Source organism: Vigna angularis, chromosome 2, assembly GCF_016808095.1.
Source record: "Vigna angularis cultivar LongXiaoDou No.4 chromosome 2, ASM1680809v1, whole genome shotgun sequence".
NCBI lineage: Eukaryota > Viridiplantae > Streptophyta > Magnoliopsida > Fabales > Fabaceae > Vigna > Vigna angularis.
The window spans coordinates 17,008,887-17,026,630 of record NC_068971.1 but is presented as its reverse complement, the minus strand read 5'-3'; the positions used below and the strand labels follow the sequence as shown (position 1 = coordinate 17,026,630).

At 35.4% G+C, this 17,744-nt stretch overlaps 1 protein-coding gene across 1 annotated transcript; it reads left to right on the top strand.

Moving 5' to 3' along the window:
* Positions 1-471: 471 nt before the first annotated feature.
* Positions 472-1,158, top strand: LOC128195297 (uncharacterized). The gene has a single exon (XM_052872539.1). The coding sequence runs from the start codon at positions 472-474 to the stop codon at positions 1,156-1,158; it is 687 nt and encodes a 228-aa protein (XP_052728499.1).
* Positions 1,159-17,744: the final 16,586 nt, after the last annotated feature.

Sequence of the window (17,744 nt, the reverse complement as noted above, 5' to 3'; positions counted from 1 at the left end):
GTGGAAACCTCACTCAAATATGGGACCAAGTCAATATGGACAAGCTGCTAGACAACAACAATGGTAGCAACAACCCTCTCTATCAGAAAGAATGGTTAAGATGGATGACACACTTCAACAATTGATGCAGACATCTGATTCTCATCATAAAAGCACTGAAGCAGCATTCAGAAGGGTAATATGAAAGTAAACCCTAGAGAGGAGTGCAAAGCTGTTGTTACCAAAAGTGGCAGAATTTTAGATGAGAGAAAAATAGAGAGAAAAGAAAAAGAGAGTTTGAGTGAAAAAGAAAAAGATGAAAAAAGAAAGAAAAAGAAGAGAGTGGAAGAAAAGAAAAAGAAAAAGAGAGGGAAGAAAAGAAAAAAAAGAGAGGAAGAGGATGAGAGAAAAAAGAAAGACTTGCATGAAACACCCGTTCCTTACCCAAAGAATTATTCTAGGAAGGAGAAAGAAAAACGGTTTGAGCATTTCATGGAGATTTTCAAGAAATTGGAGATTAACATACCTTTCTCCGAAGCTCTACAACAAATGTCCTCATATGCTAAATTTCTGAAGGAGTTCCTCACTAAGAAAAGGAAGTACATTGAAGAGAAAACCATTGAAGTTCAAGGAAACTACAGTGCTATCATACAAAAGCTTTTACCTCCCAAGTTGAAAGATCCAGGAAGCTTCACTATTCCTTGCACTATAGGGAATGTCTTTGTTGGAAAAGCACTAATTGATTTGGGAGCCAATATCAATCTCATGTTGCTCTCCATGTTTGAAAAGATTGAAGGTTTGGAACTCAAGCCTACTCGGATGACTCTCCAACAAGCAGATAGATCTCTGAAATATCCTTGTGGGGTAGCTGAAGATGTGCTTGTAAAGGTAGAAATATTTATGTTTCCTGTGGACTTTGTTATCTTGGAGATGGAGGACGATGTAAATGTGTCTTTTATTCTTGGGAGACCTTTTATGAAGACTGCAAGAGTGTTGATTGATGTGGAAAACGGTAAACTGAAGGTGAGAGTGCAAGATGAAGAAGTAAATTTTGATGTTTTTGAAGCCATGTCTTACCCAAAGGATGACAAGGAGTGTTTCCATCTTGACACTCTTGATGAAATTTGCATGATAGAAAAAAAAAAGCAAGTGATACTTTTCTTTTCGAGGAGATACTAGTTGACAATTGTGAAGAATTGAATGAGAAAGAAGAAGAATTGATTGATGAGTGCTTGGATGGTTTGAAAGAGTTGAAAGAAGTCCCTTTGCATAAGATGGAAAAGATCAACACAGAAGAAAAAGTCAAGGGAAGCAAATTGAAGCTGAAGATGTTACCACCACACTTGAAGTATGTGTGCTTAGAAGAAGGTGGTAATAAACCAGTTATCATCATTAATTCTCTCTCTTCCAAAGAAGAAGAAAAGTTGGTTGAGATACTAAAAGCCAACAAAAGAGGTATTGGATGGTCAATCTCAGATCTCAAAGGCATCAGTCTGACGTACTGCATGCATAGAATATTTATGGAGGATGATTATAAACCAGTTGCTCAACCACAGAGAAGATTAAATCCAATGATGAAGGAGGAGGTGAGAAAAGAAGTGCTAAAGTTACTTGAGGCTGGTATTATTTATCCTATTTCTGACAGTGCATGGGTAAACCCAGTACAAGTGGTACCAAAGAAAGGTGGGATGACATTTATTTATAATGAAAAAAATGAGCTCATACCTACAAGGACTGTTACTGGATGGACGATGTGTATTGACTACAGAAAGTTGAACAATGCTACTAGGAAGGATCACTTTCCCCTTCCTTTCATGGATCAAATGCTGGAGAGATTGGCAGGTCAGGCTTTCTATTGCTTCCTGGATGGATATTCTGGATATAATCAAATTGTGGTGTATCCAAAGGACCAAGAGAAGACGGCTTTCACTTGCCCTTTTGGAGTATTTGCTTACAGAAAAATGTCGTTTGGGTTATGTAATGCTCTAGCTACATTTCAGAGGTGTATGCAAGCAATCTTTGCAGACTTAATAGAAAAATGCATTGAGGTCTTTATGGATGATTTTTCAGTGTTTGGCAGTTCCTTTCATGAGTGTTTGTCTAACCTGGATGTTGTACTTAAAAGATGCACCCAATCCAATCTTGTTCTCAATTGGAAAAATGCCACTTTATGGTAACAGAAGGTATTGTTTTGGGTCATAAAATTTCTTCCAAGGGAATTGAAGTTGACAGAGCCAAAGTGGAGGGAATCAGAAGCTTTTTGGGTCATGCTGGCTTTTATAAAAGATTCATCAAAGACTTCTCAAAGATTGACAAACCACTAAGCATCCTCCTTGTTAAGGACGTACCATTTGTAATGGATGATGAATGCCTTAAGGCATTTGATGTTTTGAAGAAAAAATTGATTTCTGCTCCAATAATTGTAGCTCCTGATTGGAATCAAGACTTTGAGCTAATGTGTGATGCCAGTAATTATGCCATAGGTGTTGTTCTTGGCCAGAGAAGAGAGAAGGTATTTCACACTATTTATTATGCAAGCAAAGTTTTGAATGAAGCCCAGTTGAATTATGCCACCATAGAAAAATAATTTCTTGCTATTGTGTATGCCTTAGAGAAATGTAGATCTTATCTCATTGGGTCTAAAGTGATTGTAAGACCCGTAAAAATAAAATAATGTTTTAATTTAATTATTTTTCTTGGATATTAAATAATAAATTAGTTTGTGAAATGGTGTTGAGAAATATTTAAAGAGGTAAATAAAATTAATTTAATAATTTTTTCTATATTAAATTTTGAAAAGAGTTGAAAGAGTAGTCAAGTATAAATGGTTTCACTTTGATATCAACAGATGGAGTCTAATTTAGTGGTTGATATGTGTGCAAGGGAGGGGTGTGCGGTTGGTCTTAAGTTCAAATCCTCGCAATTAGCATGCGGGTTCCACAATAAGGTAGCAAAGAGGTTGGGAGGAGAGAGAACTTAAAACAAAGTTTGGTTATTGTGTGAAAAACCGAAAAACGTTCCAGGGGCATTCTTTGTGTGCCATTTACTTTTCTTTTTCCATAAGTTACATTGCATTGTTCCATGAGTTATATTTTCCACCATTTTATGGTTGGGGACCATGTTTTCTATACTTAGAAAGTTGTATGTGACCTTGGAGTTCTTGGGAGGTTACCCATTTTATTAGAATGGTAGGCTACACAAGTGAGTATTAAGTGAGTCCCTTAACACACTTTAAGACTATCAATTACAACAATTAAAGTAAGGTTTATTGGAGTTAACGGGAGTTAGGAAAGATGTAATCTGAAGTTAGTTGTAGGGTGACTTTGTGAGTGACCTTGGGTAGTTGGTTAGGTGTTTGTGAGGTTTAGAGTAAGTCTAAGAGAGAGAGAGGGGGGGTACTCATAGAAGCGTGAGATAGAGTTGGAGAGGCACATTTGAGAGCAACCAAGTTGGCGAGAGAAAGAAGAAGACACTCTAGCTCTTGGATTTTTGAACATGAGTTGAAGGAAGCTTAGAGGAGTGATGGCTTGGTGTCTAGTGAAGGAAAGGAACCTAAGAACCTTTGAAGCTAGCTTGGAATAGAGGTAAGGGGTCTAACTTGGGATATAACATGGTGTATGATGGGTAGAAGCTTAACATATTGTTGTTACATGCATTCTCTTTTTGTGTTGAGTTTCATGTGTGGGATATGGAGAATGGTTATTTATATGCAATTTTGGAATTGGGTTGTGAAGGGGCCTTGGGTTGTATATATTATATTGGTATTTTCGTTTTTTATATTGTGATTGGGTATACATGGGTTATACATGTGTATTATTGTGTAAGTGTGGTTTTATAATGGGTATACATGCTTTGGAGTACCTTGGAATGTTGTATGTTTATGGGAAATTATTATGGGTACACTTAAACTATGTTATAATGTATGATATCTTGAATCCCTTTTCCCCTTGCATAATTGGAAAATATTATGGGACATTTATCTATACTTTTTGACCAAGAGTGTGGGTAGGATGGGAGTGAGGGATCTCTTCCATTGTTGGAAGAGAAAGGCATGGGTTACGAAAATGAGATGCGTGATGGTGAAGGTTAAAGAAAGCTACGTGATGAGTGATGAGTGATGAGTGATGAGTGATGGAGTTGGCGCTTTATGTGGAAGAAGAGCATGAAGGAGGAAAAATAGAAGTGGAAGGTGGAGATGGACACAAGGAAAGTCATGTAATAGAGGAGAAGAATTGGAAGTTTGGTTTAGGTTGAAAGGTCAAAGCAAAGAGAGGATGATGGGTGTGTTTGAGTTGAAGAAAGAAGAAGAAGAGAGAAGTGGTAAGAGAGGGCTCGGCGTCCGTGAAAATGCAAGGAGAAGGAGAATGGTGAGAGTATTTTACATTTTGAGAGAAAGTGAGTGAGATGGATAACGCATGGAAGAGTTAGGAGTGGAAAAGGAAGGGAGGGTGAAGGGGTGCATGTGATTGACGTGAATGAGTGTGAGATATGTGAGTTAAGTGAATGTTGAATAGTCAAAGGGAAAGAAGGAATGAAATTAGGTGTGAGTGTGTAGTGTGTTACGTAGAGTGTAGAGAGAATGAAGAAAGAAGAAAAATAAATAAATAAAAGAATGGGGAAGAGGTGAAGACCGTGAGCATTAAATGGGAACAGAGAGATGATTGAAATGAAAAATGGGGTTGGAAGAAGGGTGTGAGCGTGAATGTTTATGGAGAGCAGTTTTGGTTTTTAGTTTAGTAAAGGTGAGGAAAAGTGGTAAAGGTATGGAGTGGGGTCCACCGCAATTTTGAGATGGGTGAGTGAAATTTTGTGTAAATGAATGAAAGCCAAAGAGAAAGAGGGAAGGAGAGATGGTCACGTAAAAGTGGTGAATAAGAGAGAGAAAAAGAATTTTGATGAGAAATGAGTAATTCAAGTTGGGTCACTTGGAGAGAGAAAAATAAAGTTTGATTTTAAAATTAAAAAGATTAATGGGGTCAACTTGAGTGGTAGATTTAAAGAATAGAGTGTATTTAAGATAAAAAGGATACATGAAAAAGAATGTTTTCTTATGCATGGTGAAATTAGGAGAAGGGGAGGTGCACTAGAAATATTGTTTTAATGGATGGAAATGTGAAATTAGTAATTTCATGGGGTGCGTCAGTGAAAATTATTTTAATTAATTATTGTGAATCGTGGGTTAGTTGGTGGCCAATGGTTGTGATTGACTTTATACGTGTTATTGTGAAATATGTATGATTGTGATGATGTGGTTGTGAGAGCAAGCGTTTTGTAATTTCCTTAGAATTTTGTCGAGTGGTTTACTTCGTATTGGTATACAATAAAGTGTTTGGTATCTACTGAGACAGAGATTCGAGTGCCACCCTTCCTCGTGCGCGAGGACTAGAGAGGGTTGGATGTCTCGTCCAATGACTTCGGCTCGTGTGAGTATAGTGCTCGGTAGGTGCGCCTAATCGAAGTTTTTACTTGTAATTCCTTGAAAAGTCGGGGAGATAGGTCTGAAGTTACGATGAAAGACGGCTTGAATCGCCCTATTTTGGTAAACAGGTTTGAATTGCCCTGTTTTGGTAAACAGGATTGGTATGACAAAATTCAAGGAAACAACATAACCTTGTAGGTATACTCTGAGTTATGACTATGATAGTCTAGGTGGGGATGATCTAAGTTATGAGTTGAATATTGGGATGTATTGCAAGGTAATGATTATTTTAGTCTATGTTATGAGTTGAGCATTGAGACGTAATGTGATATCGAAGTTATAAGTTGAGTATTAAGATATTATGTGGTGTCACGACGGGTATAGTCTATGATGTGGTGGTAAGATGTTAAATTATATATTATGTTATGTTCTTAGTTACTCACCCTTTCCTTTTGTGGTTGTGGTTCCACCTACAATGATCATACTTGTACGAGAGTAGATGGCGTTGCAGATAAGGCAGTACAGGAGTAGCGCGACGAGAGATATGGGGATTTGTTGAGGGGAATTTTATTATGTTTTAAAGTTATTTTATATTTTGAATAATGCATTTAATAATTGTAAGGTTGAAGTTGTGTTGTAAGACATTTGAACTTTTGATGTTGTTTTGTTTCCGCGATGTGATTTAAATGAAAGAAAATTTGGCGTAAATTTTTCGTATTTTAGTATTTACAAGTGACACTCCGTTAGGGGTGTTACAGTGATCATCTACACGGATCATGCAACTATAAAGTATTTGCTAACCAAGCCGGATTCCAAGCCGCGATTGATTAGATGAGTACTTTTGCAAGAAGAATTTGATGTGGAAATCTGTGACAAGAAGTGTAAGACCCTTGAAAATATTTGTAATTCAGATACTAGATTATAAAAAAAAATAGTAAAAAGTGAATAGTAAAAAGTGAATAGTAAAAAAAAAAATTAATTTGTGGAAGGGATAAGTATTCCACGTTGTCTTGAGTCATAAGAGATCAGAATTCATCAAATTGTGAATAAAAAATTATTTTTGTAATAGTAAAATGAATAGAAAAATGAATAGTCAAAATGAATAGTAAAAATGAATAGTAAATTTTTGTGCTATAAATAGCCAAGGTGGGGAGGCTGAAAATTTACACCAAAAACTTAGAAAAATTTTGAGAGAAGAGAGTTGGAAGAATTTCTAGTTGCAAAGGGGACATTCTGGAAGTTTTCGGGGAACGAGGAGATTAAGTCTGTAATAGAGGTAAGGGAAGCTACTCTTGAATCTTGAGTATACAATACTTTGCTTTTGTCTAATCCTAAATCTTGAATATGGAGTATTTTGTTTCTGGATGATCTTGAATTTTGAATGAGAACATGCTTCGGTGATGAGACCCAAGTTTGATGGTTGTAAAACGTGATATTGATTCTGTTATGCTAATTGTACGTTATTATTACTTAGAACATTTAGTCATTTCTTTTGCAATTTTGGAAGGATGAGAAGTTGTCTAACCGGCTCTGCCAGATTGAACTTCTTGTTTCCCCAGACCTTTTATTGTTTCTTATCTCTTTATATTGTATTTTTGGAAGGACGAGAAGTTGTCTAAACGGCTCTGTCAGATTCAACTTCTTATTTCCCCAGACCTTTTATTTCTTATTTATTTATATTGTATTTTTGGAAGGATGAGAAGTTGTCTAACCGACTCTGCCAGATTCAACTTCTTGTTTCCCCAAAAAATTTATTGTTTTATCTATTTTTTTATTGCATCTTTTTGGAAGGATGGGAAGTTGTCTAATCAGCTCGGCTAGATTCAACTTCTTGTTTCCCCTGAATTTTTATATTAAGATTATTTTGATGGTAGGGGAGCTAATCCTTTCTTACATATGATATTTATACATATTATGATCATGAATATGAGTTATGAACATGTTAAAATTTTGGTAATGGTAGTTATCTATTCACTTGTGTAAATTTAGTTTTCATGATTATAATTTTTCTTATTTTCGAGTTACTGTGGTAAAACATTCCTTTTAATTGTTTTTACCGTTGGATTTAGCTAAAATTTTAATATATGAATTCTAAAACTTATTTCTTCACTTTGACCGTTCGGATCATTAATTAAGAGTCTGTACTTGGAGAAATAAGTTCTGCATGTTTGAGTAAATTAATTACCCCTGTTATTGTGTTACTGAGTCCTCTCGGTAAAATATAGATTCTGTTCTATTTGACCGTTAGATCAACCTGAAAATTTGATATATGATTCGTAAGATATGTTACTATAATTTGACCGTTCGGATTCGTAATTAGAAGTCTATGTGTTGAGAAATAAATTTCGAAATTTTGAAAAGTATGATGAACACTATATTTTTGTTCTTAAGTTATCATGGTAAAAACTTCATATATATTTCATTTACCATTACATTGAGCCCAAACTCTAATATGTAGTTCCTAAGATATGTTGATGTATTTTGGCTGATCTATGACCTTTGATTGGTGAAAATATGTTGAGTTATACTCGTTATGGGAAAAATGAGTTTATAATATGAAGTATGATATCTGGCAATATGTTTAATTTATTGACACCAAAACGGGTTATTGTCAATTTATGATTAAAGAATGAACATGATTGAGTTAGGTGGATAAAAGGGTATGAATTGTTGATTTTATGAAATGTTGGAGTGGATATAAGAAATCATTACTTATGAAATGATGTTTACTACTGGGAGTAGTATGTTCGGTTTATACCATGAGAGCTTGATATGAGCAAAGTAACACCCGAGGTTTATGAAAGCAGGCAGAAAGTGGTCTGACCATAAGGCTTTGACATAAACATATGATTCGTAAGTTTTATAGAAGCAGGCAGAGAGAGGTCTGACCATAAGGCTTCAGAAAGTAAGACATAGTATACAGGTAAGGCTTAAGGAAGCAGGCAGAGAGAGGTCTGACTATAAGGCTTCAGAAAGTAAGACATAGTATGCAGGTAAGGCTTAAGGAAGCAGGCAGAGAGCGGTCTGACCACAAGGCTTCGTGAGTAAGCATGGTATACTTGTAAGGTTTATGAAAATGAGAAAGATGATTTTGAAGAAGTTAAGAAAGAAAAACAAAATGAATTAATAACATCGGGATAATGGTATTTATAAATTGCAGAAATACATGATTGAAACATTTATATTATAAGTAAGTTTAATGATTGTATGATATGGTTGGCTTACCCTTATTTGTTTGTGCTATGATCATATAACTCATGTTATATGTGAGCAGATAATGTTGCAGATGCGGTTGAAAAAGCCTAGAGATGATGAGAGAGATGCGGGGAAAAACTTTCAGGGCTTTTTATAAAAAGAATAAATTTGCATTGGAAAAATATGTTGTGTAAGACTTATAAGTTTAATTTCGAATTTATGTTAAGTGGTGAAGACTATATTGTTTAAAGTTTGTAAGTTTGGAATTGTACTTTGGAAGAATTGAAATAAAGTTTGATTGTTTATATCAGATAACAAAATAATTTAGTCTTTACTACCAGTAATACCCTTTAAATTAATTGGGGTGTTACAAGAGGGAAGTGAAAATGTAATTGCTGATCACTTATCTCGGTTGGTTAATAGGGAAGTTACAAGCAGGAAAGTAGAAATCTGGAAATCTTTCTCAGATGAAACACTCATGTACATTCAACAAAGGTCGTGGTTTGCTGATATGGCTAATTTCAAAGCTGCAAGAGTAATCCTAGAAGATCTCAATTGGAAACAAAGAAAAAAAACTTTGCATGATGCCAAACAGTTTATTTGGGATGATCCTTACTTGTTCAAGATTGGAGCAGACAACCTTCTGAGGAGCTGTGTAACTAAGGAAGAAGTGGAAGGAATTTTATGACACTCTCATGACTCACCTTATGGGGGGCATTTTAATGGAGAGAGAACAACTACAAAAGTGCTCCAATCAAGATTTTATTGGCCTACTCTCTTTAAAGATTCTCATAATCATGCCAGGAACTGTGATAAGTGTCAAAGGACGGGTACTATTTACAGACGTCATGAAATGCCACTGCAAGGCATATTAGAGGTTGAAGTTTTTGATTGTTGGGGCATAGACTTTGTTGGACCTTTTCCACCATTATACTTTTGATGATCAATGGTTGAACATCAATTCTATATCCAATAAGTCCAATAAGTGTTAAAAAAATTTTGTTCAATTAAAAAACAAGGCCATTTTCACAATTGACCCTCGTGTGCAGAAAGTTTGCCTGAACTCCCCACTTATTTGACCTTTGCTCCCATGCATGTTTCTGCACATCGAGTTTTAACAAGAATTCTTCCTTGGCCATGTACATCCATATACTTGTGATCATGAATGGTTGAACATCACTTCTATATCCAATAAACCGTGGAACAGCGTAGGAATCTGCTCAGTTGATCGTTAAACGGCGGCATCCGATAAAGGGTGGGAAGACACGCGAGCGAAAGGGATTACTTCACGGGACTAATTTTTCGGGGGATGAGCATGTTCCAATCGGCGGCACAGTAGTGGAATGTCCTCCGGTAACCGTTGAACGACGCAACTTTGGCAAGTGACGGTGGAAACTCCGTCAAGCTCTTCTCGCTGGCGTGGGTACTTCTCTCTCTAGGATTTTCAATCCAAAATTCTAAATACGATTTTCAAATACAAAAGTGAAACGCGCTCTTCAGACTCCCTCTGCATTCAATATCCACGTCATTTATTATTTTTTATTCATTTTACACATGAACCATCCAGAACATGACATGTGACGGTGTCAAAATTTTGTCAAATTCTGGGTGTCAAAGTATCATTAACCTTTAAAAATATTTAATAGATTTTTTGGTTCTACTATTTGAACAGTAATCTTTCAATTTTTTTATTCCGCTTTATTTCCGCCGTTTGTTCCTTCCGTTTGTGCTTATCGCAATTGTTTCTACACTTTCCTAAGGTGGTCGTGGATGTGATGAATAAAATCAGGAAAAAAGAAAGTAAAGGGTTGGAAAATTCTAAGGTTAATACACAATTATGTTTTAAATGATGTTAATACTAATTTTAAAAGAATAATTACATAAACTCTTTTTAAATAAAGTAAAAATTAAATTAAAAAATAATTAAAGAATTATGTTGAATAAATCCTCAAATATTAGAGCTAAGAAACCTAATTAAAGATTTAAAATAATAAGTTATACTAGATTTTTTAGGTCTACATTGTGGGTAGTTATACTTTATCATCTCATTGATTGCCATAGACTCAGTGAACCCACTTGTCCAAAAATTATTTATGTCCATAATGATTAGGTATTCGTACATATTATGAAGACTATTCATGTATAGGAAAACATTAATATTCAATATTAATTATAAGTGTTGAAAAGTATTTTATTGTTATAATAACGATAAAAATGGTTAGAAATTAAAATTTGAATTTAAATCTTATATTAAATACAAATAATAAAATTAAATACCATATAAAAAAACTAAAATTCATATAAAATTTATTAATATGTGTAGGGAAATTCATATTCAATTTTAATTTTACTTGGTTAAAAATTATTTTATGACTCAGTCACATTATTCTTTAGATATTATTATAATTTGCAAGAGTGACAAAAAATTCATTTTAATAACATTTTTCTAAACATCTTAACAAATGTGTTGTTTAAAAGAAAAATTGTTTTAAAAATACAAGCAAGTTTTAAATTTTGTATGTATATTTCAACTCCGATTATAAAATTCACATGTTAAATTTATAAAACGGATTATTCATACAGTGTTTCGGTAGGAATTGTGTAGGATAGAGAGACGTACCTTTCTGATATGACTTTCTTGCTTTCCAATGTATGTGTCGCTTGTTTCCGTTCGGTTGTCACCTACTCCGCTCGGTTGTCGCCTGCTCCGCTCGGTTGTCGCCTGCTCCGCTCGGTTGTCGCCTGCTCCGCTCGGTTGTCGCCTGCTCCGCTCGGTTGTCGCCTGCTCCGCTCGGTTGTCGCCTGCTCCGCTCGGTTGTCGCCTGCTCCGCTCGGTTGCCGCCTGCTCCGCTCGGTTGCCGCCTGCTCCGCTCGGTTGCCGCCTGCTCCGCTCGGTTGCCGCCTGCTCCGCTCGGTTGCCGCCTGCTCCGCTCGGTTGCCGCCTGCTCCGCTCGGTTGCCGCCTGCTCCGCTCGGTTGCCGCCTGCTCCGCTCGGTTGCCGCCTGCTCCGCTCGGTTGCCGCCTGCTCCGCTCGGTTGCCGCCTGCTCCGCTCGGTTGCCGCCTGCTCCGCTCGGTTGCCGCCTGCTCCGCTCGGTTGCCGCCTGCTCCGCTCGGTTGCCGCCTGCTCCGCTCGGTTGCCGCCTGCTCCGCTCGGTTGCCGCCTGCTCCGCTCGGTTGCCGCCTGCTCCGCTCGGTTGCCCCCTGCTCCGCTCGGTTGCCCCCTGCTCCGCTCGGTTGCCGCCTGCTCCGCTCGGTTATATTCTTGACCAGGGGGAGGTACCTGCAAAAGGCACTCCGACGCTCAAGTTAGAGCGGTTTAGTGAACTGTTTATCACAGTTGGGTATTTTAGTTTTGATCAAGCTGCCATTTGGCCTGAACCCTATATTTATAAGTCATGGATCCTTAATTAGCACAGATCCAATAAAATAAAAAAAAACTTACCTTGAGATTCGGTTAGTTACTCATAAACTGCTTATCAATATCCTTAATAAGATATCTTTGATAGTTTATTGTTTGCTGGACTATTGGCCCGATAATAACTTAAACGTTGGGCTAATTATAGCCCAACATTTGTTGTAACGGATGGACCGAACGACCCTGAATGCATGAACCGAGCGACCTTGATTGGATGGACCAATCGACCCATATTGTATATCATACATATAGTAAAAATGTTTTATGTATTATTTTTAAATATATTTTTAAGACCATTGATTTAAATTCAGATTCATTGAGTTGAAAATTTTGTCCATGGCTATATTCAAAGAGGAACATCTAAAACATATTAAAAATGGACCAAAGTTAATTAATTATTTTGTTTTTCTTCAATCGAATAGGTGATTACTTTAAATTAAAAATCAGTAACATAATGAAATCAGTTATTATAAATTACATATGATATTATATTGTAATATATGAATATGTTTCTTAAGAGCTGTTTTAATATATTATTGAATTCTATTTATATTAATTTAGTTTTTAAAATAAAACCAAACTCACACATTTGCTTATGTTTGATGTGAATTATTATTTAATGAAAAACTGAATGAAATCAACCTATAATGATATTACCAAAATATATTATTATTCATTGGTCTTCTGAAATTTAGTTGGGGGTTTCCTGTATACGACATTATTAATGATACTGAAAACGATACACAAATAGACTTCTGACTTCTTCAAGTCTTCTTGGTCGCTTGGGTCTGTGGAGAGTGAATTAATCTTCTTCTGTAATTAATGCACGATGAACTGAAATATAGAGATGGATAAACATCCGAAATAGTTAATTATGACTATTTTAGGCTTAACATTTATTATAACAAGTTAACTTTACCTTATACTTGTGATAGGAATTTCAAAATTTTAATATATTTTTTTTTAAGTAAAGTAATTTTAATTTATTGAATTTTAATTTTTAGATTTATATAAAATATTTTAATTTCCATATGAAAAAATTATTTAACATTAAACAATTGTTAAAAATTAAAAGTATTAATAATCATGATAATGTTTTTTTTCAATTAATAATTTTCATTATGATTTTTTTACTAATATTGGTAAAATCTTCCCCCATTGAAGTCAATTAAAATGATTTTTGGTTTGTATCAATCATAATTATTTAGACTGATGTTGATAAGGATAATCTTACGATGTCATTGGTTGGAGATTTCTTTGTTAGTTTTTTTTAAATTGAGTTAAATATGTTTTTAGTCTCTAAACTATCAAGCGTTTTTGGATTTAGTTCCTTTTTCAAAGTTTACTTCATTTTCATTCCTCTCCTTAATGAAACTGTAATATTTAGTCCTCGAGAACCAACGACATTAATTTTTAAATGACTTGACTAACGGTGTGCCACGTTTCATGCCATGTGTACAGTTAAAAATTGAAAATCTGAAATTCAAGTTTCCTATTTTTGAATGAAAACTCATATTAGGGTTATATAGGGGTTTATTTGGTTGAAGCGAAATTGATATATGAGATTAGAGGTTTGTTATCTACGTAGTTCGCGAAAGGGGAAATCATCATTTAACCTTCAAATAAATCATTGTTGTAGTGAAATGAAATCTAACAGTGAAGGAATTGGTTGCACGCGAAGGAGTATAGTGTCAGAACCATTAAAAACCCACTAAGAAACCCTATTTGAGTGGAAGCCAAGTGTCAAGAAGAGAGTTTAGAATTTCAGAAATTGGAAAACAGGTGGCTGCAGGAGATTGGACGTTCGGTTTTGACGGTAGAAATAAAACTTAGTTTTCAAAAATCTACGCCACTCTCTGCATGCAACCATCTTCTTCAACCTTATGAGTTTCCATTTTCTCCTCCTTCTCTCTATATTTCTTCATCTTCTCTCTAAGAAACACTCATTTTCTCTTCTCCGATCACCACTCACGCACCATTTCCACTCTTCCGGCGTCGAGGGCGTCCGTTTGAACCGATCAGTTTCGGATTCTGGGCTGGTAAGTTCATCTCTCTCAGCCGAGTGGTTTTTCTGTACATGCAAACTCAGTTTTTGGTTGCATGAGTTTCTTAACCCCTTTTTGAAATGCCTTTCTAGTCTTTCATTTGGTTAGTTTCGTAAATCACGATCGTAGTCTTCTAAGAAATTGGTGGTGAGCTATTCTGTTCAAACTGTGAACGTTTGGTCACGTTAAGAGGTAAGGGAAGCTTATATAATTTGATTTTATGTTCGCTTTGAATGGATGTACGTTCGTTGATTTCTGAATGAATATGAAGTATGATTGTTGATATGTTTTGACTATATAAAGTGTGAATATTTACTATGATATGTATGTATGAATGTATGAAGATAAATACTGAGGAATGTATTAATAAGAGTATGAATTCTAAGTATGTATTTCTATGTGAAAATTGATGTTCGTCATTGAAGGTCATTGACCGTTCGGTTTTCTTGTGGACTCGGTTGAAACTGGATTCTTTCATTTGTAATATTTGTACATGAGCATTCGGCCAAGGGTAGTCGTTCCTTGGTATTTGGTTATAAACTTAAGTATATTTATATGTATTTGTATATTTCGTTCGTTCTTGAACACTATTTAAATGGTATCTTATTATATTTATCAAGCATTTCTTCAATAAGTTTAGTAGTGCTCGGTCTTACATCAAGCGCTCGTACTAAGTAGTGCTCGGTCTTACACCAAGCACTCGTACTAAGTGGTGCTCGGTCTTAAACCAAGCGCTCGACCTTGATTCTGTAATTTAATTTTTAAATAAGAGCATTCGGCCAAAACCAATAGCGTTCGATCTCTACAGTGCTCGGTCTTCGACTATTACTCGTTCTCCTTGATGTTAAACTCATAAATAAGCTAAGTATTTATAGCGTTCGGTTTCTTCATATAATTCCGTCACTTATTATTATACGATGTCCTACATTATCAGTTTCTACGGTGTTTGGCCTAGAGTCCTAGTACTCGGCCTAGGCTTATTGGCGTTCGGTCTAAACTCTCATGAGTCAGTTCATTAAATTGGCTCACCTTGTAAATAACGTTCGATTCCATTAGTCTTTGAGAAATATTATTGTAATCGGTCTCTTTCCCAACCCCGATGGTAACTCTCTCGGTTTTGATCTGTTTTGGAACTGGAGACTTCTCGGTCTCACTCCAAGTGTTCGGTCTTGTTCTGGATTAAAAACTGACGTTCGGTATTTTGTATCCTAAGGGATCTTTATTCAAATTGGTTCAGTGGAGGTTTTAATAATGAAAGATGATGGAATATTATATGGATGAAATGACTTTGGTTATGAACGAGTATTCTGGGGAGGAATATCTCATTAATGTATATTGGAATTGGTAAAGTATGAATGTGGGCATGCTAAGCTGGCGGTTCATCCTGATATTTCGTGATTACTTGTTTCTCACGTAGAGAAGGGTAAGTCATGTGTGGGAATGGCAGGAGGTCCTAGTCCTTATGGTTAATTTGGACGAAACGGACTAACCTCGGGTGGCAGCTGTTGAGGGTATCCCAGTTACTACATCACCCAGGTGCACGAACGTCGTAGCTACACAAAATTCATACAGTCCGGATAGTCAGAGTCTAGTATTAGGCTTTGCATGAAAGAGTTAATGAGTTATCTTGTTTAAATTGATTGAGTGAGATATATGTTGATAATTGAATTAAGTTACATAAGCTTACCCTATTTTCTATCTTGTCCGTTTTGTACGTTCGGTGGTTGTCCTTCTGTTGCAACGATCATCCGTGTGGATGTGAGCAGAAGGAGAAGAGTTGCTGGAAGAAGCGCTGGAAGAAGAAAATTTGGTTGAGGTAGAAGTTAAGACCGAACAGTAGAATCGTTCGGTCATCTGTTGTTTTCTTGTTTTGGAGAACCGTTCGGTATAAGTATTTTGTAAACAGTTCGGTCTAGGTTGTATATTTGTACAGTTTTAACTCCCTGCTATTTTGTAAGGTCGTTCGACCATAACTGTACGTCCTATGTTTTGTAAGAACTGATCTGTAGTATTATGAATGTGATGTTCCTATTATATGGTTTTACACTATATTTTTGGGATGTTACATATTGGTTCGGGAATGTCGCAAACATGTGCATCCTCTTCTTAGTTAGCATCCAAATTTTGTGGCTGTGGGAAAAGATTGTTGCTGTTGAAGGCAACTACTTTGAAGAACAAAGGAAAACTATTTTTGAGATGTAGAAATTGGGCAGTAAGTGAATAAATGCTTTAGTTATGGTGATAATTTTTTTTATTAATAGTTTGTAATTTTTATTGCAAAGTAACTCACATTGTAACTACTTCGAATGGGTTGATGAAGGAGAATATGAAATTGAAGCAAGCTTACAAAGAAAAAGTGAAGAAGTTGAAGTTTGTTTGGAAAAGGAAAAGGTTGTACTGGATCTAAGGAAGAAGAACGAGAAGTTGAAGAGGAAATTAGAGGAATAGAGAAAAGTTGGAAAAATTATATTGTTGTTGTTTGTTTTGTCGTGGGCATTAACAATTACATTTTGTCTTATGTTTTCGTTAAAGATAAATTGTAATTGGTGTTGTAATTTTGTGTTGTAACAGTACTGTTAAGTGTTTAATTCAATAAAATTTTGGTACTTATGTTTAACTCTAAATTATGCTTGATCCATTTGACTTTTGAATGGTAGCATTTTTATTTTATGTGACACTATAAGCAAGTATAAAACGATGCTTTAAAACTGCTAGCAAGGTTCAATTGGTGACATATTGGTGTAAGTGCAGAATAGTACAATAATCCATCATTTTCAAGCCAAAATTGGAAGTGGAAAGTTGATTTTGTGTAACAGTCTGGTTTGAAGACATTTTAGAGTTTGAACACATTTCAAATGAGTAAACAAAGTTGCTAAAGTAATGAATTTTGAATTAGAGGCACTACTAAGCAAAAATAGGTGTCAAACTACCAATTTCAAGACATTTTTCTAGTGTAGACTTGAAAATGATGTGCAGATTTTGAATGGTAGCATTTGTAATCTTTGTGACAGTTTAAACAAGTGTAAAATGAGGTTTTAAAACTGTTAGCAAGGTTCAATTAGTGACATATTGGTCTAAGTGCAAAATAGTATAGTAAATCATCATTTTTAAGCCAAAATTGGAAGTGGAAAGGTGATTTTGTGTAACAGTCTGGTTTGAATACATTTTAGAGTTTGAACATATTTCAAATAAGTAAACAAAGTTGCTGGAGTAATGAATTTTGAATTAGAGGCACTGCTGAGCAAAATTAGGTGTCAAACCACCAATTTCAAGGCATTTTTCTAGTGTAGACTTGAAAATGATGTGCAAATTTTGAATAGTAGCATTTATAATATTTGTGACAGTTTAAACAAGTATAAAATGAGGTTTTAAAAATGTTAGCAAGGTTCAATTGGTGACATATTGGTCTAAGTGCAAAATAGTATAGTAAACCATCATTTGTAAGCCAAAATTGGAAGTGGAAAGTTGATTTTGTGTAACAGTTTGGTTTGAAGACATTTTAGAGTTTGAACACATTTCAAATGAGTAAACAAAGTTGCTGGAATAATGAATTTTGAATTAGAGGCACTGTTGAGCAAAAATAGATGTCAAACCACCAATTTCAAGCCATTTTTCTTGTGTAGACTTAAAAATGATGTGCAGATTTTGAATGGTAGCATTTGTAATCTTTGTGACAGTTTAAACAAGTAT